Genomic DNA, 23,885 nt, shown 5'->3' with positions numbered 1-23,885 from the left:
GCCACTCGATTCACTGTGTGAACTGACAGATCCTTCTGCGGGCGGAATTCATTGAATTCCGTCCGCAAATAATGGACCTGTTAGTTATTTGCGACGCCGAATGGGAACCGGCCAGAGCGTATGCGATGTGTGTACGCTCCGGCCGGGATCACATAGCAAATAATGAGAACTACGGCCGTAGATTTACGTAGTGTGAACATAGCCTGATACTGTAAATTCCACTCCTGCTGAGGGTTGTCACACAGAAAGAGATTGTAAACTCAATTTGGTCACAGGACGGGCATACTCCATACTGTACAGAATGTACAAAAGAAACAAACATTCAGAACAGTTTATTTCTGTATTAACATTAACAGAACAAAGAATTATATTTTCTATCAATATGTTCAGAGGGTCATGGTATATACAAATTAAGTAAAATGAAACAAGAGGGCACATCATCATTACAACTGTATTTAAAATCTGCAAATGTTTTTAGGTGTTCCTTTTTTGGGGGGCTGTTCATGTGATTAATGTGGACATGTTATAAAATTGACATACAGATCAGAAACACAAACAAGTGGACTATATCACTGGTACGGCATAACAGCCTATAACAGCCATTTACACCTTATGTGTATTCTTTTTTTGACAGGAAAACTGTAAAAATGTAGATTACTGTGCATGAAACATATTAAACGCAGCCATGTTACTGTTGCTTGTGGTAGTTACATTAGCAGAAGATACATTAAACTGCAGTAGGGACAAATTACAAATGGAGAACAAAGAACACATCCACAGGTTACAAACCACTCTATTATGCCACAGACACCACTATGCAGTTACTGTTGGGTTTATTGGCCTTCAAAACTAAAAACACTATCACTGCCAATAATAGAATATTGAGGCATCTGTTAGGGATATATTCACAATTCCTATAGGAAAACTTTCAAGATCACATTTCCATATTCTTATTAACATTTCAGCTATAACTTTTCACCAGTTTTATGATGCCATAAATGGAACTTTCAATGTTATAAGATATATCTTTAGCTACAATTCAGGGTTGATGACAGCTTACATTCATTGGGACATAAATCACACAAAACATTTTTACTGTATTTAATGTGACAGATGCCAACAAGTCATGTTTAAGGAGAGTACATAATAGACAAAAACATGATAATTTAATGTTATAAAATATGATACATAGATGAAATACAGTGCACTTAATATGTAAGTGGCAACATTTTGTTAAATACTGTAAATACTGAGCTTTTTAATGTTCCAAGTCCTTGTGCTTAATGATGATTTCATGTTAAACAGATTATATTGCTTAACTGAAATACTTCCAATAAAACAAGTACAAAGATCACATACTTTCACAAATACATCAACATTATGACATTTACTGATGAGAAAATAGGTTACTTCTCATTAGTTCACAGTGCGAAAAGTGGAGTATGGTCAGTCTTAAAGGAGGTTCTTAGTTATTTAAGCCAACTGCAGGAATGTTTGGAGTCTTGACGCAGTGTTATAATTGGATACAATGAAAAGCAAACACTTCACATGATGGCAGGAATTTTACATATTTCACTTCTTCATGGGTAGCGTCTCAAAGCCCTCCTTCGTCTGTTGTAGAAATGCCTGAGCCCATGTTGCCGTGAAAAATTCATCATGTAATTTTGTTTACGAGTGCTGCAAAAAAAACAAAAACAACATAAAATAATGAAATAGTGCTGAAGAGTAGAGATGAGTGAACTTGCCAAAAGTTCAGATTCGCACAAACCCGAAAGATTTGTCAGGTTTGCTAGTCCCTACTGGAGGGATTTTATAAGAATAATTTTCAGCAAAACTACTAATGAATATTTTAGATAATTTCAAACACAGCAATATATGTTCCACCTCACCAGCCTGCAGGAAACACTAGCCTTCAGTTTACTGATGCAGGTACAAGAAGTATTTAATTAATTAAATAAATGTGGTACCGTAACGCAATAAAAATAAAATGTCATGGTTAAGGTTTTGTTCCTACAACATCTTTTTAGATAAAATAATGGCCATTGTTTTATAATTGCAGCGACTGTTAATAACGGCCATCATTATGAAACAACGGTCGTTTTGTTTTGTTTTTTTGCCTAAAAAAAACATTTTGAGAACATGGACAAACTGTTATAAAAATATTTCTTTTAAAAGCTATGAAGACATTGTCAGTGATTTTTTTGTTGTTGTTGATTTGTATCCTGAATACAAAATGAGGCAACTCTCTTTCAAATTTCCTACAATTTAGCTGCTATTAAGCAGAAATCTCAGACAGACTTTCTGCTCTATCACTGAGAAAGCAGTGAGGGTGGGGGTTACTAATCTGATCAGATTATGCACAGGGGAGAGAATCTTTGGAGGACAGAAATAGATCTCAAAGTTGTAAAGGCTGTAAAAAAAACAAAATAATAAATTTTTTTTAAAAAGGCATAAAGACCTATATTTACATAGTTGATAAGGTTGAAAAAAAAGACAAGAGCACATCACGTTCAACCTATAACCCTACTGTGTTGATCCAGAGGAATGCAAAAACCCTCAGCACAAATAAAGGGACGAGAACTCCTCGGAATGAATCCCTATCACAATAAATCTAGTGCCCATAACTTTAATATTTTTCAAGAAAAGCATCCAAGACTCCCTTGAACTTTTTTAATGAATCAGCCACCACAACATGATGAGGCAGAGTTCCATAGTCTCACTGCTCTTACAGTAAAAAATCCCCATCTACGATGATGGTGAAACCTTCTTTTCTTTTGATGTAGAGGAGTCGGGGAGTCAAGTGCATGTTATTTTTTTCCTCCCCCTTCCTGGCACTTTTGAAAAAAAAAAAAAAAATGCCCCTGCCTGACTTCTACTTTTATTACCTTGGTTGCCCTGTTCTGCACCTGCTCTAGTTCAGCTGTGTCCTTTTTATATACAGGTGCCTAAAACTGTGCACAGTATTCCATTATCTATACCTCTTTTGATGCATCTCTTTTGAAGCACATTTTTGTACATGTTATTTCTATGGCCCAAGTGCATAACCTTATATTTATCCACATTAAACATAATTTGCCATTTCTCAGCCCAAGCCTGCAGCTTCTCCGAATCTCTCTCTAATATTATATTATCCTTTTCTGTGGCAATTACTTTACCCACTTTAGCGTCTGCAAATATGGAAATTCTACTCTGTAGCCCCTCTACAAGGTCATTAAACATAGTAAAGGGAAGAGGATCCAACACTGACCCCTGCAGAACCCCACTTGTAACTGTGACCCAATTGAGTATGTTCCATCAAAAATCACCCTTTGTTTCCTATCACTCAGCCAGTTACTTTGTAAATTTACATATGTTTTCCCCTTGTCCCAGCAACTATTCAGCTACTGGTACCTATAAGCATGTATGTGCAAACCAAAAGCAATATGTTTAAAATGAAAGATAACTTTATTACTGTAATAAATGCAAATAGTTCAAATTTTAGTTATACAGTTCTTAGCACTGCTACTTTAATAAGAATTCAGCAGGTTAGAGAGAATATCAGTTGCTTGGAACAAACTTCCAGCTGATATAATTCCAAATGTAGGAGAAGGTGAAGTTAAAAGGGTAGTCTAATGTGAGGGGAAAAAAAGCATTGCTTACCTGTCCTCCCAAATTCAGAATCAATCAAATATTTGTTTTGCCCACAGGTCTCTTCCTATGTCATATCACCAATGTGCTTCCTGGGTGGGCACTTCCTCAGCACTACAATATCCATAGTATATTGCTTCCCCTCAGCTTTTTTGGCATTGCCCTCCCACCCTGCCTACTCCACTCCCACAGCTCTCCTGCCAGCCCCCCCCCCCCCCCCCCCAAACACACACAGAATTTGCAGAACACAGCAGACGGTCTCCATGAGGGTATGTGCACACTGAGGAAAAAAGGCGGAAATCCTGAGCGGAATCCCCACTGTGAAATTCTGCCTGCCTCAGTGTTAAGTATAGGGCGCCTTTGGTCTCCGCTGAAAGAATGGACATGCCCTATACTTAACATTAACACTTAACATTAACACTTAACACTGAGGTAGGCAGAAATCCGAGTGGAGTACATGGCAGGGATTCCGCTCGGGACTTCCAACTATTTTCTTCATTGTTCACGCACCCTTAGGCTATGTTCACACTACGTAAGTTCCGCAGAAATCACGGCTGTTGTTACAACGGCCATGATTTCTGTGGTTATTACATAGTGCTGCAGGCTGAGGGAGTCCCGGACGGAGTGTAATCACATAGTTTACACTCCGGCCGAGATCCCTAGCAGCACCGTAGAAAACTTACATGTCAGTTCACACAATGGAGCGAGCGGCTCCGCCTGCACGCTTCATTGTGTGATGGGAGTTCTGATGCGGGAGCGGAACTCAGCGGCGCTAAAGATAATCTGGCCGGTACTGCAGTACTGGCCGGGATGATCTTTTCTGAGACCTGCCATTCCGTGACCCCGCCGGGTCATGGAACGGCCGGTCCCATACTACGTGTGACCATAGCCATACACAGGGGCGATCCCTACATCCGGCACTGGCCGGAGGCTGCACCATAATGACACTGATACCGGCAGCAGCCAAAAGCAATAGAATGCCTATCTCATTGATCTTTGCAGTATAACTACTGCATAGATCTCTATGAGAGATCAATGTGCATATACTAGAGGTCCCCCAGGGGGGCTTCTAGTATATGTGTTAAAAAAAAAAAAAGTTGTATTATTAATAAATAATCCCGCTTCCCTAATAAAAGTTTGAATCACCCCCCTTTTCCTATTTCATAAATAAAAATAAATAAATAAACAAACAAACATGTTTGGTATCGCCGCATGTGTAATCGCCCGAACTATTAATTTATTTAATTTCTGATCCCTCATGGTAAACGGCGTAAGCACAAAAAAATGCCAAAGTGCAAAATTGCGCATTTTTGGTCACATCAAATCCAGAAAAATTGTAATAAAAAGCGATCAAAAAGTGGCATATGCGCAATCAAGGTACCGATAGAAAGAACACATCATGGCGCAAAAAATGACACTTCACACAGCCCCACAGACCAAAGGATGAAAGCGCTATAAACATGGGAATAGAGATATTTTAAGCAACGTTTATTTTCTGTAAAAGGTTTTATTTTTTTTATAAGCCATTAATTAATATAAAAGTTATGCAAGTTGCATATCGTTTTAATCGTACCGACTTGAGGAACATATATAACATGTCAGTTTTTTCATAGGACACACGGCGTAAAAACAAATCTCCCCTAAAGAAAGAGAATTGCTGGTTTTTTTTTTCAAATTCACTGCGCATATAATTTTTTTCTGGTTTCACACCATATTTTATGCAAAAATTAAGTCTGCCATTGCAAAGTACAATTAGTGAAGCAAAAAATAAGGGCTCATGTGGGTTTCTAGGTGAAAAAATGCAAGTGCTATGGCCTTTTAAGCACAAGGAGGAAAAAACGAAAGCGCAAAAACTAAAATTAGACTGGTTAAGAAGGGGTTAATCCCTCCTTTTAACATTTTTAAAATAAATCTAATAAATAAATAAGCCTATTGGTACTGGTAGTAATAGTCGTAGTATGGTAGTATTTAGTCCTGGTATTATTTAGTCAGTATTTATTATTATTTCAGGTAGGACTAATCTCTGTATTCAGGTTCTGGTAGTGGGGCGCATAGTGCACACCAATGACCTCTTGGACGTGGCAGTGTGCTAATAAGCAGTTTACATATTTATCAACTGAGACACTAATAATGGTTATTTTTATGGCATTACAGAAAACAATTTTGCAGGTAATCTTCGAGAATCCCCACTAATGTTGGGGAAAAGGGGGTGTCCTTTGTCCTATATATATATAAATAAAAAAACAACTTTGTCACATCCTGTCTGTATGCAAACACACAGCCCATCAGTCACTCAGATTTTTACAGCCAAATCTAGGAATGGATTTGAAAAGAGAAGAAATCTCAGTCTTTCCTTTATGACCTGTTCTCTGTTTATAGTCTGTTCCTGTTCTCTGTTTATAGTCTGTTTCTGGCTTTGGCTGCAAAAATCTGTCAGATAATCTGTCAGATATCTGTTAAATTTCGCCTTTAATAACTATGGCTACACAAATCACATGGGGAAAGATTTATAATGCAGTCTTACAGTAGGAATGTTCTATATTCCCCATTGGCAACCAATCACAGCTCAGCCTTCATTTTACCATGGCTCATGAATAGAGATGGCTGAGCTGTAATTGGTTGCTATGGGCAAATGGACATTCTTACTTGATAAATTTCCCTTATGGGTCCTGGTAAGTAGGATCTTTTTTTTCTGTTCTTGTTAAGCATACACTTAATAACACCCTTAGGGCTTATTCCCACATTCCGTAAACACGGATGGCACAGACTGGGAAGCCCTGTAATGGGGTCTTTCACAGAATGTGGAACTAAGCCCTTAGGCTATGTTCCCACATTGTCTTTTTAGGCACAATAACGTCCATTGTTCTCAAATTAATGACCGTTATTTTATAATAACGGCTGCAAATAATATTCATGAACGTTATTTGCAGTTGTTATGTATTGAAAGACTTACAGATATTTTGTGCCTGTCCTCTTGTGTGAACATAGCCTTATACTTAAATGTTGCACCATTTTCAAAGTTACATGTACATAAGAGTAAGACAAAGAACGCACTTACCTTACTCTAGTGTAGAACCAATGAAAGCAAATAATGAAATATAACACAAGTTAGAAAATGCCTTTCTATGCATGCAGCACTGTGATTACTCATAAAAGACGGATGAAGATTAGAGGCAATAAACGAATTTTCATCTCTTATAAAAAGAGAAATTAGAGATATTATAGTTGTGGTTGCAGACATTCAATATATACTTGTTACGTATGCCATGCAGTATTTGCTCACAATACAAAGATGTACTGAACATTTATGATGTAATGATACATGTCTGGAGGTGACAGTGACACTTTATCTTTTATTAATATAAAATCTGTGTACAATAACATCTTACACAATTATAATTTAGGGCACATTATACAATCAGCCATATATAGATAGAAGTAAAGATCTCAAACAGAATACGGCTGTAAATTATTAGAACTGTCTGGAATTTCAGCGGTATCAAAATATAGATACTTTTTTTTATCTTGCCCAGCTGATAACAAGGTCTACACTCATACTTAACATATATGGGTGTACAAATGTTAAGGGAACATGTTCTCTCAGTTATGGCTCTTCTACATTGCAATAACTCCAGATGCACATGCACACATTGCGTGACTTTTTTTCCCATTTGGTGCAGCAGACAAAAGAGGGTGTTTTTAAGAGGAGGTACAGGGAAGATGTGCAAAGAATACACACAGGCAGTTCCAGCAATTTACAAGTGCATATACATAAATAGTGGTAGCATCTAAATGGACCTGCTTTGTACATGACATCACATCAGCCTTTTTTCCCAGAACACTGTGTCGGGATATATAAAAGGGAGGAGCAAACTAGTGTTAACAGCAACAGCAATACTTTCTAGATGAGAAAATAGAGGAATCCATAGATTGTCTGAATTGCAAAGAATGATCTGAGTTCGACTTACTGTTAATGGCTAAACATGTTAAGCAACAAGCACCTCAATCCGGGTATTTGTTCCAAATACAGTATAAGTAGCCATGATTATATAAAATATACATAAAATAAAAAAATTAAGTATATGGTGTGCCCAAAATTTATTATGTATTTGTATCAATTTTTATGCCTAAAGGGTTTAAAGGGGTAGTCCGGGTTGTTAATAATAAGCAATACTTACCATTACCCCGTCCCCTGACCTCTGGTCCACACTGTTCCATCACTGTAGCTGCTCCTGAGATGCATTAGAGCTGAACCCACCTGATCAGCTAATCACTGACCTCAGTGTTATATAAAACCAAAAATGGCGCACAAAGGAAGTCCTGTATGTCTTACTAAGCTTTGTTAAAGCACACAAAAGTCAGGGTCAGGTATGGGAGAGGGAGTAAAAAAGAAATGAAGCATTACAGCTCAGCACTTCAGAGGCTTGGGAAAGCTTTTTTGATATTGGTACAGAAAATTAAAAGCATTTTTCTATGTCCTTGAAGCAAAGGCAGACATCTGAGAGGTACTGTGTGTCTCCTTGACCTAACAACTATCTAACAGCATCATCAGTTTGGAATGTGAATTGCATCTTACAGAATCACTTTAAGAATATCTAGCAGAAAGCCTCTGTTTCAGAGCTCCTATTGATCCCAATACAAGCAGCACAGTGAGGCTGCCTGCTGGGTACCTATAATGTAACATACATACTTACCGTATCAGAAGGTGTATGTTCCGTTTCAACTGTTGCTGCTCCCCTGTCTATTCTTAAAAAATTATGATATATAGTAACATCCATGTGATGTCATATGTCAACACATAGATTTTATAACTGAAAGACTTCTTTAGTAGTCCACCCTAGTCTTATGGCGGTGTTACAGATGATGTTAAAATTTGGATGGATAGTGTCACCCGGTAGATGGCTTTGCTTTAAAAGATGAATAACCCAATAAATGTTGATGTACATAATTTCTCACACTAGATTTGACAGTTGCCCTTGAAGCAGTTTGCTAAGCCAAAGTCACTGTCTCTAGACTATAATATAGAGTGTCCGGGTGAGTATGGAGCATGGACAGGCAGCACCACCAGCTGTTACGAGGGGGTGGCAGGGGTAGCATCCGCACTCGGCAAACCGGGGCTCACCCAGCCACAGGGCACTCTCTGCCTGGCCTTTTAACTGTAAGCTTGAAATGAATGCTCACAGTTAAATAATGCAGTGCTGTGATTGGCAGAGCGAAGAGCCACTGGCTCAAATCACTCTTGTAAGACAGCAGAGAGCATTATGCCTCTGGCTGCAAATGATTAACTATGGGAGGGGGGGATTCTTCATAGTGGATACTATCTTCTAGGGCCTACCTGCAGAGAGAGGCCTGCTTACTATGTGAATGCACAAAGGGGACCTATCTACTACATAGATGCACAGAGGGGGGGCCTAACTACTATATGAGAGCCCAAAGGGGGCCTAACTACTATATCCACAGAGTTGTATTTAAAGGAGAGGTTCCACAAACACTAAAATCGTCAGGGGGAGGAGAAAATAACAATAAACTCACCCCTCCTCACGTCCCTGACGCAGTGATTTCCCACTCAACCAATTAGTGACTGGGGTGGCACAGCCGGGCTCAGCCAGGCCATGACGCTTCTGCTGGAAGATTGTACCCTGGTTCCAGCAGAAAATGACAGCTGGCTGCTATGAACGGGACCCAGGAATGGCTCAACGGAGACGTGGGGACGGGTGAGTTTAATTGTTTATTATTTTCTCTTACCCCCCTGTCTGCCTGACAATTTTAGTGTTTGTGGGACTTCCTCTTTAACTACCATATAGGAGCAAAGAGGGGGGCATAAGTACTATATAGGGGCAAAGAAAGGGCCTAACTACATATGAGAGCGCATAGTTGGCTTAACTACTACATAGGAGCACAGAGTTGGCCTAACTACTATATAATAATAATAAGGCACTTTTGTGGCCTTTGACACCTCATGAGGCTGAGTTCACACAGCGTATGACCCGGCCAGGTCACAGAACAGCTGCTGTCAGTGAAGTTCATCCCAGCTGTACTGCAGTATCGGTCGGAGGAACTTCATTTGTGCTGAATTGGGATGCAAATGTATCTGTGTGTGCCCGCATCCCAATTCACCATAGCCGACAATGGAGAGTGCAGCCAGAGCTGCACTCTCCATTGTGTGAGCTGTCAGTGTTATTCAATGAATAGTCGTCACAAAAAACTGACATGTCAGTTCTTCGTGCGGCCGGTTGGAAAACCATCCAGAGCATGTACTACGTGTATGCACTCTGGACGGGATCCCATTTATTTTTAATTTAAAGTATTTTTTTTTAATTAATCACGGCTGTTGTTGCAAATTGCAATAACGGCCGTGATTAATTCAAAAGATAGGTTATGTGAACAAGGCCTTCAAATGACTCCACCAGCGTCTTAATGATTTCATGCAGATCTGTCACAAATACGCAGCAGAAAATGCATAATATGTGGATTTTGTCGCACATTAACCATGGATTACAATTATTTTCAAACAGGTAAGAGCCAACCTATACGAGGTGACAGTGCAGAGTGCAGCATATTATGTCATCTGAGCTAAACACACACACACACAAAAAAAATGATGCACGGAAAAACTTAATCTCCTTATAAATTGAGCAGTATCCATATACAACAAAATATATTCCATAGTGGGTAACCACACAACTGCTATGGGGCCCGTGCGCCAGGGAGGCCCTTGTTCCCCCTTAGCAAAATGTGGCATGCCTCCAAGGTAGCTACAGCCCTTCCGGCACTGACACCCAGTGCCCCTCTTCTGCTTTTTATGTTTTTTTTTGTGTTGCAGCATGTTAGTGAACTTAGGGTTACTCACACACTGCAGTACATAAGGGGTTCAGCAGAAGGTAGTTTGCTTCTGCACCTATGTATTTAACCAGAAGAGCTCTTAATGGGCACTGTAAGTTGAAATGTGCTTCTCTGCACAGACAATGACATCGCTTGTGAGCCCTCCACCAGAGTACGGAAGGAAGAGAATGCAACAAAGCAATTTGTTTGGTAGCAGTATGGAGGTAATATTTCAGCACTGTGAATGCTAAAGTCTGTTAATTGTTTACTTAGGGTTTTGCCCTATACTTGCACACACCACTTTTTTTGTAGAAGCTGCGCTTAGATATTGCACAAGCATGGAAAACCATGAGTGCCATTGAGAAAAATAAAGAGTGTGCAAGTGTATATTAAAATGAATTTTAGGGGGTACAGTGTGTATTATAATAAATTTTGGTGTACAATGTATATTATAATGAATTACAGGAGGCACAGTGTGTCTAAAATTTTAGGGTGTACAATGTGTAATATAATGAATGTCAGGGGAGGGCACTGTGTGTAGAAACACAGAAGACTCAACAGAAAAATACCACATGGTACATCTAGTCTACTTTGTGTTATTTCCTTTATTATTATTATCTTAGGATAGATATATGTTTATTGTGTTTATGCATGTTTACATTCAGTTATTGTAAATTTGCCAACCACATCTGCTGGAAGTTTGTTCCGATTATCTACTACTCTTTTAGCAAAGTAATACTTTCTCGTGTTGCTTCTGATCTTTCCCCAACTAACCTCAGACACCCATTGTGTTCATTTTTTTTTTTTATTATTAAAAACATATTCCCCCTGAAACTTATCCCTCCTGAACATAGTTAGACTTTGTTTCCACATCTTTTGTCTGCCGAAATAATGGCAGTTATTTTATAATGATGGTCATCATTTGTACAATAATGGCTGTTATTTGGATAACGGCCAAAACAAGGCGTTGTAAAAACATAGCCCTAAACGTTTTATCATCAGGGGACCTTTCTCTCCAGACTATATAGATTTCTAGACTATCCCCATTATTTCTTAAGTTTTTTATGCCTAATCAATGTAATAATGACTACTTGGAGTTTTTCCAGACTTCTGTTCATTTCTTGGTGACTTTAGACAAGACCCACCTGTTCTTGGGATCTATGAGGGTCCTACCTATTGGTCACAACAGATCTAACTTTTATGACACGTCTAAATTATGTTTTCTTAGGATAACACCTTAAAATTTGGTTAGTATAATTACTAGCACATACAGGTTAAAAATGTGTGTGAATGGTGGATACTTACATATCCACACAGAGATAGATGAATGGATTTAAACTCTAGCAATGGATTTGGAATGTTTCTGTTTAACAGATATATGACCATAGCAGATACTCACAGTACAACTTCTACATGATCCAAAGCCCACTGATCATGACCTGATCCATTGTGACGTGGCTGCCACCATCTTAATAGAACTCCTTTCATACGGGCTTCTCTGCAGACAAAGAAAAGCATAATTCACTGCAAATCATAATTAATGACAAAATCAATACAAGGTTGAAATAAAGTTACTGAATCTTGTACAAAATGACCCCAAATAGAATTTTTGAAATGCAAATTGATAGCCTATGCTTAGAATAAGCCAATGATGTGTGATTTGTGATGTCCCTGGCTAATCAGTAAAACTGCAACGCCTTCATGCCCATATAGTTCCTGCTGCATATAAAGCAGCTGGCCACTTTCAGGGCCAGACTGGGAAAAAAAAAAATCAGCCCTGGCACACAAAGTACCCCACCAGCCCACATAGCAACATTATAATGTTGACATAGAATGTTGGCGTAGAATATTGACATAGACTGTAGGCTTAGCATGTTGTCATTGAATGTTGACATAGAACGTAGGTTTAGAACATTATGTCAACATTCTAAGTCAAAATTCTAAGCCAGCATTCAATACCAACATTCTATGTCAACATTCTAAGACTATATTCTGACATAGAATGCTGCAATAGAATGTTGTTATAGAGTGTAGGCTTAAAATGTTGGCTTAGAATGGTGTAAACTTACTGTACATTCTATGTCAACATTCTATGGCAACATTATAAACCTACATTCTATGCCAACATTCTGTCATAGCATGTTGACATAGAATGTAGGTTTTTAATATTATGTCAAGCTTCTTATTATGTCAACATTCTAAACCTAAATTCTATGTCAAAATAGCGAAGCTTCCTAACAGGCGCTTATCCCATTCCTTTTTCTGATGCAAAGGTCCTTAAAGCGCAACTATAAAATATTTTGACCATTCAGTTTTAGTTAGCTTAGGTCATGATAAGAATTTTTGCAATATACATTAATAACCTAAAATGAACAGTTTTTTAAATACAGAAGGCTGATTAAGCCCTTATAGCCCTCTCTGGCTGTGACTTATTTCTGCATTCCTGCTGGACACGCCCCCTCCCTGGAGATCCGTCCTGAGTGTACGGACTCTGACAGGAGGATCAGATAACAGCCCTGACACAGAGAGAAACATAAACAAAACCTCCTCCCCCACCTCCTAGCAGCACGTTCTCCCCCCTCCCCTCACAGAGGTGACTAAGCAGAGCTGAGGGTGTTGTGTGTGAGGAGCAGCGCAGGGGAAGAGCTGGAGCTGACATTATCCTACAGTGTAATGAGAGCCGATGACTGTATCTAATCCCACTGTGTGTGATACCATCGGCTGGGGCTCTGAATCTAATCTTACATTGTGATACTGTATGCTGGGGCTGTATCTAATCCCACTTTGTGTGATACATCTGCTAAGGTGCTGGTCAGTGAATGGAGGGACGCAGCCAGAGAGATGAGGGATAGGCCACGCCCACATTCTCTCAGCCAGAAGAAAAATTCATTTATTCCTCTGAGCCAAACAACTGGGGATATCTCAGCGAGCGTACACACTATCAACGCAGTTTAGGGCTCTTTTTAAAGGGTAACACGTGGGCTTTTTATTTGAGGAATTTCATTTTTTGGCTACTGAAATTATAGATACGCTTTAAGCTTTTAGGTGCTGATTGGCTCTGCTGAGTTCTAGCTATTGCTCAAGAACTTTATCACAGATTCTAGCTGCTTATAAGCCTGTGTAGTTTTTACCATGATTTGCACAAAATAGAGCAATATTTGATTCACTGGTTGGGAAAAGAAGAGTGACCCACAGAGGGCACAGGCCATCTGGCATTTGCCAGAACTGTCAGATGGCCAGTCCAGCCCTCACCAATTTATACTAAAGTTATTCACTGTATTAGAACAGCAGGTTTATGTTATTTTCTTACTGATCTATGTTCCTGCTGTGTCCTGTAGTGCAGATAGAAGCTGCCATGCTTGCTTGCTGTGCTATTCTTCCCAATCCTGTGATTGGCGATCCTATCTATGATATGGTTGTGCAGGGAGTAGCATGTGACATGCATATCACTCTGTGTCCTCTATTTTTCCTTTGTATGCTTGTGGAGGACGTCGAGTGACATGCATGTCACATGCGTCTCTGTGCACGACAATATCATGTGCAGGGTCACAGATTATTGTAGGACAGCAAAGAAAAGGAACGTGATAGCTTCTATTTGCAGTACGGGACACAGCAAAAACAGATGTAAGTGAGTGACAAAAACCTGCTGTTGTAATACAATGAATACGCTTAGTATAAAATGGCCAACCCCTTTTTCCATATAGACCTGAGCTGCAGGACCAGACACAACATCACATAAAGAGGAACAGCTAATATTAAAGAACGGTCTCAAGTGTTACGTTCATAAGTGGGTTCTGTGGGTTAAGAATAAGACATTGATATGTTTACCCAGAAAACTCCTTTGAGAACATACTGAAAAATGGTTACTTACAGTGGAATATTGTAAGACACTCTTTGTGCTTGTATAAAGTCTTTTGGCTGGTGCTGTGCAATGACTTGCCATGTTATTCCATTGTTTACACTGTACTGTAATAGCACTGCCTTATCTACAGTATTTGCATCACTTAAGTTAGTATTGCAGCTCTCTGTTTGTGCAATGCTTCCGATCTGAAGCACAAACATTATTTTGCTGTTAAGAGAAGCAGAAACAAAAAATGGCTTAAATACCGTACTAATTATTTTGTTTTTAAAATTTTGTATATTAGTGTAAGTAACAATCTGTCGTACCTGGCACGGGTAAGGTCAAGTAGTTTTGTTATGGCTTGTCTTATTTGGCACCCATTAAAATACAAGGAGTCTCCGTGAGCATAAGGTGCAAGCTGACCACATCCATTTCCAATTGTGCCTCCTTGAATATTTTCCCAATTAATTTCTGTCACCTTTTCAGATTCAAAATTATCTTTAATGTAACTTGGGAGGTCATGGTTAAACAATGAGCAATCATCACCTGCAAAAACAAAAACATCACCATATATTTCTACAATATCCAGTTGCTTCCTCATTATTAAGGGTCCAACTGTAGGGATCCTGATAATACATGGCACAATGTGCGGTTTAACATCTCATAGACTGGTGCTCATTTAAGGGGTTGGCCACTTCATAGTTACATTGTTCAGTGTAAAGTATTAGTACACACATTACTGACAGGAGCTCCCTGTGTACCCCATAGAGATAAAATCAGACTCCCCTCCTGCAGCCAGTGCTGTCCTGCTTTGTAATCATTCTGTCCATAAGATGGTCGACATGGAGGAGCATGTGACCATGCCTCGCCCTCTGTGTCCTCCATAGGAATGTACATGCTCAGTGGTGGACACTGGGGCATATTCACACGCTCCTCCATGCTCAGCCATCCTTTGGACAGACTCACCACAGAGCAGGGCAGCCCAGCCTGGAGAAGGGGAGTCTGATCTTAGCTCTGTGAGGTACACAGGGAGCTGCTGTCAGTAAGTGCTGTGAAAACAATTACTAAGGCCTCATTCACACATTCCTGATACGTAATTATGGACAAATTTAGAGCCAATTATTTCTATTGGTCTATTCACACCATACTTAGTTTTATGGGTCTGCAATCCATTCCGCAAAAACATAGGACATTAGAAGTCTATAGGATCCACATTTTTTGTGGATGTTACAAATGTTACATTCCCAATGTCTGCAAAACATACAGACATACAGACATATTTTTTTGTGGATTGCAGGCGACGATTGCAGACATAATATACGGTCCTGAAAAATAACTGAACATGTGAATGAGGCCTTATACTGTACACTGAGCGATTTTACTATAAAGTGGCCTGAGCCTTATGCGGGACGGACCACACATACGATTGCAGGATCATTTGTGTGGCCTTTTACTTTCTTCATTAGTCAGCCATACATCCCCTACTACATATGAAGATGTGTGCATGGCAGGTTATAGTTTTATAGAAGGATAAAACAATGCAATCAGCTGACAAACAAGTTTTGCTCATTTATTGGTTGATCATTGGCCCTTTTATACTGGCAATATTCGTCTATTCAGGTGAAAATCCCCACATGTAATAGTGCCCTTAGAATAACGGGATTATAGTGCTAGTTAAAGGGAGGGGACAGGACCCTGATTTATATTTATAGCGCCGTGTGGCAGAATTTGATCAGAGCAGGGGATCGGGAACTACAGGGCTTAACCTCTTAAGGACATAGGACGTACCGGTACGTCCTATGTCCTCATTAGCACTTCAAAGCGGGGCCGCGCGGCGGCCCCGCTTTGAAGTGCCGCGATCCCGGGTGCCGCGAGTAGCCCGGGACCGCTGCTATTAGCGGGCACGGTCCGATCGCCGTGCCCGCTAATTAGCTAATCGGAGGCAGCTGTCAAAGTTGACAGCTGCCTCCGATTACCGGAGGCAACGTTTCCCTGGTGTCTAGTGGGGGAGATCGCTCCTCCGGGACCTTGTCCCGGAGGAGCGATCTCCGTTACTGATGCCGGCCGGGGACGCGTCCAAGATGGCGCCGTCCTCGGCTCGGCACTCGTTTGTTTCCGGCTGCAGCAGCCGAAAGCAAACGAGTGCCGATCTCATGGATCTCTGCAGCATATCTATGCTGCAGAGATCTCTATGAGAGATCAAAGTGTATATACTAGAAGTCCCCCAGGGGGGCTTCTAGTATATGTGTAAAAAAAAAAAAAAACGTGTTGTTAATAGTAAAAATCCCCCTCCCCTAATAAAAGTCTGAATCACCCCCCTTTCCCCAGGTTTTAAATAAAAGTAAACAAATAAATAAATAAATAAACATGTTTGGTATCGCCGCGTGCGTAATCGCCCGAACTATTAATTAATCACATTCCTGATCTCGTACGGTAAACGGCGTCAGCGCAAAAAAATCCCAAAGTGCAAAATTGCGCATTTTTGGTCGCATCAAATCCAGAAAAAATGTAATAAAAAGCGATCAAAAAGTCGTATATGCGCAATCAAGGTACCGATAGAAAGATCACATCATGGCGCAAAAAATGACACCTCGCACAGCCCCATAGACCAAAGGATAAAAGCGCTATAAGCCTGGGAATGGAGCGATTTTAAGGAATGTATATTGGTTAACAACGGTTTGAATTTTTTACAGGCCATCAGATACAATATAAGTTATACATGTTACATATCGTTTTAATCGTAACGACTTGAGGAACATGCATAACAAGTCAGTTTTACCCCAGGGCGAATGGCGTAAAAACACATTTCCCCCAAATAAAAGAAATGCGTTTTTTTTTTCAATTTCACCACACTTTGAATTTTTTTCTGGTTTCGCAGTGTACTTTATGCAAAAATTCAGCCTGTAATTGCAAAGTACAATTAGTGACGCAAGAAATAAGGGGTCATGTGGGTTTCTAGGTGGAAAAATGCAAGTGCTATGACCTTTTAAACACAAGGAGGAAAAACCGAAAACGTAAAAACGAAAATGGGCCATGTCCTTAAAGGGTTAAACAGTACCTGTCACTACTTACTGCTGCCACTCAAAAGAAGTGGCTATGCAAAGTAAAAAGCACACATTTACTTTAATAAAGTTATATTTGTAAATATATATTAACAAAAAACTTAAGTCTCCAGAGCATTTGTTCACACATTTTGGCTGTACAGCAAGAAACCAGCTACTGTACTGTCACAATTTGTAAGATGGGAATAACCCTTTAGTACTGGATTTTACTATAAGGCCATGTTCACAAATTGTTTTTATGTCTGTATTATTTTACTGTAAAAATACCCTTGGATTCATTTTAAGTTTGTCACTTTCATCAGCTACTGTTCACACAACATCTATTTTTTGGCCAGGCCCCAAAATGACGGTTTTTCAAAAACGGCCAAAAAAAGACGAGTGTGAACATATCCATCTAGTGATTTATCTTAATTGATCTGTTAGAAAATAATCTAACTTTTTTAAAAATGTTTTATGGTCGACAAAATAAAACCAGGCATGAACAATTGAAAACATTTTTTTTTCTTTTTAATAAAGAAAAAAACAGGTCATAAAGACTGTACTCAATTATGATTGTTATTCTCTACTGTGTGTATATTGATGGTCAATAGCCCATGGACTTCAATAGAGTACATCTTTACATCAGAAAAATTACAGTGTTTTCCACTCAATTTTAAGGATGTGGTTTGGTAGTAGTCGTTATTTCACAATAACTAAAAATACCCCCGAAAAAAGACATTGTGGGAACATACCCTAAAAGCTATGGGAAAGATTTATCATGCCTGCACCAGGTGAATACCTGAAAATAATCACACATTTTTGTGCAGAGCAGACAATGTGTGCACCCTGATATTTTTTTATTGACTTTAAAGTAGCACATTATTAGATTCAAGAACAGGACTGCATTTTATACCTATATTGCTGTTGAAATTGGCTTGTATTTTACTGTGGCTAATACAGTTTTTTTTGTATTTATTACAACTAAAACATTACCTTGATATCCTTCATCACATATGCAAACAGCTCCAGTTGTACAGTATCCATGTCCACCACAAAGCTTAGGACACGCTTCCCCAATATACACATGATCAACAGCCCAGCTCTGCCTTTCTGTCTCATCCCCTTTCTGAATCCAGCGGAATTGTGTAGCACTTTAAGACAACAAAAAGAAATAGAACTTATTAGCCAATGTTAGTCTTCAGTAAAGGTAATGAAAGTTAGTTACAGTAAAGTTTTACCCACACCAATTTATTTGAGAATGTTTTTTTTGTAAAGCTGTAACAAACCAGTAGAACATAATCATTAATATTTTTTAAAGAACAACTTTGATATCAGTTTGTATACCACCAATTACAATAAAATTCTGAAATGCAATAGAGACAAGGACAGAAAAAAGGAGCAGTATCCAATAATTTCAACTGAACTTTTCCTTTTTTTGTTGTTTGTAAAGTAGTTTGTTCTGTGCCATTTGGCACCAAGATGTTACCAGGAGATTTTTTAAGTTGAGGCAGAGTCTTCATGGATCAAAATTGTTTTTACATCACATCACACGCTACAGGTGTTCAATTAGATTGGGGTTTGGGATATTTAGAGGCTGCTTTAACACCTTGAATTTATTGTTATGTTCCAGAGAACATTATCCTGCAGAAAGAGGCCACTGCAATTGGGGAAAACCATTACTATAAAGGGGTGTACTTGGTATACAGTATAATGTTTTTTTTTGTGGCAGTACATGTCAAAGTATTATCCACAAGTATGACAGAGAGCATCATACAGCAGTTATAAAAATAGTTTTAAAGCAGCATCATACAGCAGTTTTAAAAAAAACGCATAGGGTCCCCCCTATTTTTATAACCAGCCGGGTTAAAAACCAAACGACAGCAGCCTGGTAACACCAGGGTGGGAAGAGCCATTGGGTTAGGTCCTCCCCAGCCTAAATCTTACCAGCCTGCTGCCACCCGGTCCAGGAGCGCCAATTTTGACGCTCCGGGACCACTGGCACCCGGCTCTTCCCAGTACACCTGGTGGCATTGGGTACTGGGGTAATAATAGGGGGTTAGTGTTAGCCATTTTATACCGGCTAACACTAGGCCCCAACTTAGTAATGGATTCCGTCTATTAGACGGCTTCCACTACTAAGTCTATAAAGTAAAGAAATAAAGACAAGACACAAGTTAAAAAAATTTTTTATTCAAATAAAACCCCCCCCACACCCCTCATTGACCATTTTATAAAAAAACAACAAACAACCGCTGGTCATCGACGTAGTCCACGGAATCCGACGTAATCCCCAGGATACCGATATCTGAAAAACAAAAAGGGAGAAACACACAAAAAACACACAAACAGGAGCACAACACCCATCATTGTGAGCGGTGTTGTGCACCTTACAGTATGCAGCATCTTTACAGATCGCTGCTTACAGTCTGGCCCCCAAGGGGTTAAGGGAGGATGTATTGTGTCCCCCTTAACCCCTTGGGGGCCAGACTGATGTCAGACTGCACCCATCCCAGCAAGGAAGGGGTTAAGTGACCCCCCCCTTCCTTGCTGGGAGGGGTGCAGTGCTGGTGAGGGGGTGGGGAGAGCTCTTTACTCACCCCAATGTGTCCTCTTCGCTGGTCCGCAGCACAATGAAGTCACTGTGCTGCGGACCCGCTAATTATACGTGCGCTCAGCCGATCAGCCAATCAGCTGAGCGCACATATAATTCTAAATGTTTCTTCTAATAATGCTATTGTGATAACATAATTAGAAGAAACATTTGATGTTTTAATTAAAGTAAAGTGATGATTAGTACAGAAAGCTCTATTGCCGGCAATATGAATTAACGGCTTACTGGAGCTTCCTGTACTAATTAATATTTAATTAATAAAACACATTTTCGTTGAAATAAAATCAGTTTCGTTGTTCAATAATTTAATTCTAACGAATCCATTATTGTGCAATTAAATATACTGTCAAAAAATAAATATATATATAAATATACATTTATTTATATATATATATATATATATATATATATATATATATATATATTTTAACAGTATATTTAATTGCAAAATGATGGATTCGTTATTGAACAACGAAAGGGACTTTATTACAAAGAAAATGTGTTTTATTAATTTAATATATTAACTATTAGAGGCATCGGCATTCGGCATCATTGCCGGCTATTTTTGAAGTACTCCGTACGGACCGCCTGTCAATCCACGGCCGCATTTCCAGCCGCAAACAATGGTCTTGTTCATTTTTTACGGGTCCGTTTACGATAGGGCCGTAGATTCATACATAGTGTGCACTGTGCAGCCGTATATCGTATACTTTCCAGCGTACGCATGAACCACCAAAAATACCGCCGCACAATTACAGCCGCACAGTTGCATCACATACATGATTTTATAGAAATACAACTTTGGGGTAAATCTTATGATACTTTACTTTGTTGCCTATTGTTTTAGTTGTTTGTTTTTAACTTATTTTGAACAACTTTTTATTCACTGCTATCAATATGATGGGCTATTATATGGTTCCATTCAAGATGTTTATTTGCACTTAGAAGTATTTAACTAAAGTATTTAACTAAAATACAATTGCCCAGATTTATCAAACGGTGTAAAACAGAAAATTGTGTAAACTGATGATAAAAACCAATCACAGCTCAGCATTCAGCTTTGGCAAAATAAAAGATGAGCTGTCAGTAAAATGCCAATCAAATGGAAATCGTAATCATGTTAAAAAAATTACAATTGAAAGGAAATTTCAAAAGAACTATTGTTTTAGTATCCCATCACTACTATTTCATACCTGGAGGAAACATAGTCTGGAAGTTGCAGTGTAACTCTTTTCCACACTGAACTGTTGATAGAGTTATAGACGGTGGCTTCATGGAATTGGAATGGGGAGCAACCTATGCTATTTGATGAGGAAGGAAGACACTGTGTCTGAACCAGCTGCCACAAATCCGTTCTGTTAGAAAAAATAAACAGAAGAAAAGGTCAATTAGAGAAACATGATTCTACTGGAAACTGTTGCAGAGACTAATAAACTGTTATTTCCAACAATGCTAATCCCATGAGAAAAACTTAATTTAATTTTAACTTTGCCTATTGGCAATACATTGACTAGGATAAAGATTCACTCATCGCTTGTACTGAATATCAGTACATCTACATTGTCCCATATGCCTTGACTAATGCAAAAGAACCTGCATTTTATAAATAGAAAAGCATGAATACAAATGCATAAACGTATAATATATACTGACTACAAAATTTGTGACTCAAAACACTGAATGAGAGGCAATAGGTGATTGCATATACACTACTCACAAAATTTGGCATGCAGATGAAATTTCAGGACGAGCCTAAACTGCACTCTAACCTTTACAGGTGAACTGACGTGACGTTCTGTGAACTAACTGTTCAGTGTTTTAGTACTTTTTGCACAACTTGCTGTTCTTTAACAAGGAGCCTATTAGGTGGAAATTGGTGGTAGTGTTACAGTGTAGGCAGGTGTTTCTAGTCAATAGGGAACTGCCCTACACTTTGTGAATTGAATGGTACAGTCATAAGCCCATACTGCTTGAATAACATCATTTATCCAGCCATTGTGCCTGCATGAACAACAAATGCCTAATTTCATCTTCATGGAAGGCAATACTCCAGCTCACCAAGGTCACTTAATTAGGAATGTCTGCTGGGGACTGGGGTGCCGCAAATGGAGTGGCCTGCACTTTCCCCAGACCTGAATCCAAAAGAAAACCTATAAGATCAGTAGAGTTCCCATGTTGAGGCGTATAACTCTTTACCCCAGAAACTTAATGACCTGATGGACGCCCTTCAAGAAGAGAGGGATGCCATGCCTCAGCAAACAATAAGTTGAGCTGTGAACAGCATGAGATGTTGTTGTCGAGCTGTAATTGATGCTAAAGGACACATGACAAGTTAATGAGACACTGTAATTTTTTGTTGGGGGATACCCATCACTGCTGTTGGCTTTTGTTTCAGTTAATTGTTTGAGTAGAGGAAATCACCATTGCATGCCCCTACTTAAATGCCCTACTTTCTTGATATATTACTGTAGCGTAAACTTTTTATGTTTTCCATCAATTTCACCTGTAAACTAAATATCCCTAACTTTTTGTGAGAAGTGTATATGGGCAAGACCTGACTTTAGCAATGTGTTCCAATAAAACTGATATGTAACTTCATGTTGGTAATCTGCATGTATATCTGTGGGGATTATTATAACACAGGGATGGGAAACCTTCGTCCCTCCAGCTGTTGCAAAACTACAATTCTTATCATGCAAAGGTTTGGCTGTCCAGGCATGATGGGAATTGTAGTTTTGCAACAGCTTGGGGGCCGAAGGTTCCCCATTCTTGTTGTAACAGTTCCACTGCTAATTGCTTTTCTTACCTGGCATCCTTTGTATACTCAAGCATAACTGAATGAAGATCAACACATGAATTTGCTTCACAACCAACCACAATCTGAAAAAAAAAAACATACGAGGAAGTTATTGGAATGGACACTAAGGGGGATTTTATAATAGGTGTCATTTTTTATACCAATCAATTTTTTTTAAACAGTTTTTATTGAACAAATCTGTGGCAATGTGTTTACATTTAAATAGCTTGGGATTACATTTGTTGCTATATTTGTACAGAAATATATACAATCATGGCAGGATTTCAAAGTCCCTAATAAGAACTAAACTATAAGAGAATATGAACATTATAAAGTTTTACAATTTTTTTTTTATGACTGATGCGTATTCTGCTTTGAACAGTCGGTTGGTGAACAGATACGAATAAGCACAGCTCTGTCACTGAGATATAGCAGATAGTCTTGACATATAAGAATCTGTTATAATTGCCAAAATTAAACTTATTAAAAATATTGGAGAGGAAAAAAAAGTGGGAAGTGGGGAGGGGGTTGGGAAGGAAGGGATTGCCTGTGGGTCTCTGTGTGCTCTGGTGTTGCCCTGGAAATTGTCTGTTTTTTGTTTATTCCCTTGTTTTTTTTTATACTAGCAGATTGCCTGTCAGTTGTCTTGTTAGATACTATGTGGTATCCTGAAAAGTTTAATCCTGGTTTGGAGAGGGTAGTGTGAGGATAAAAGTTTCCCAGACAGTAAAAAAATTTTTTCTACTTCCTACGTTCCTTATGGATGTACGCAGTTTCTCTACAAATAAGTGGCGTGTGTAAGGGGGGTTTGGGGATTTCCATGCCAATCTAAATTTAAATTCCCTCCATTGTTGGGTCTGCTGGACTTATAAAAAGGTGGCAGCCTCAAAAATCCAGACGTACATTTTAGCCATAGTTTATGCCCAGCTGCAGCCTTGGGGGCCTTGCGCAAAATGTATGAATTTTCAAAGGACTGTGCTAGGCAAATGTCTAGATGAATAGAAATAAAAAATGGCCATTCAAATCAGTGGGTCCGTAGTCTATCTGCAATTGCGGACATATTTTAAGGACATCTAAATGAGGCCAAGGGGGAAGGGTAGGAGCTAACCCTTCAATTCAGCGCATAATGTTGGAGTTACTGTATTA

The 23,885-nt window shown here is 39.1% G+C and overlaps 1 protein-coding gene across 2 annotated transcripts in view; it reads right to left on the bottom strand.

The window, feature by feature from the left end:
• Positions 1-317: 317 nt before the first annotated feature.
• RELN (reelin) overlaps positions 318-23,885 on the bottom strand; it is a 524,687-nt gene continuing 501,119 nt past the window's right edge. For both annotated transcript variants that reach the window (XM_069977829.1, XM_069977836.1), the window contains exons 58-64: positions 22,749-22,822; positions 21,136-21,297; positions 18,325-18,482; positions 14,617-14,836; positions 14,321-14,518; positions 11,849-11,947; positions 318-1,677 (exon numbers count right to left, since the gene is read on the bottom strand). In XM_069977829.1, the coding sequence (XP_069833930.1) occupies positions 1,581-1,677; positions 11,849-11,947; positions 14,321-14,518; positions 14,617-14,836; positions 18,325-18,482; positions 21,136-21,297; positions 22,749-22,822 (1,008 nt within the window). In that variant the 3' untranslated portion in view covers positions 318-1,580. The remainder of the gene's footprint in view (positions 1,678-11,848; positions 11,948-14,320; positions 14,519-14,616; positions 14,837-18,324; positions 18,483-21,135; positions 21,298-22,748; positions 22,823-23,885) is intronic.

Source organism: Dendropsophus ebraccatus, chromosome 1 (genome assembly GCF_027789765.1).
Source record: "Dendropsophus ebraccatus isolate aDenEbr1 chromosome 1, aDenEbr1.pat, whole genome shotgun sequence".
In the NCBI taxonomy this organism is placed as follows: domain Eukaryota; kingdom Metazoa; phylum Chordata; class Amphibia; order Anura; family Hylidae; genus Dendropsophus; species Dendropsophus ebraccatus.
The sequence above is the reverse complement of the archived record's forward strand: the minus strand, read 5'-3'. Positions and strand labels throughout refer to the sequence as shown.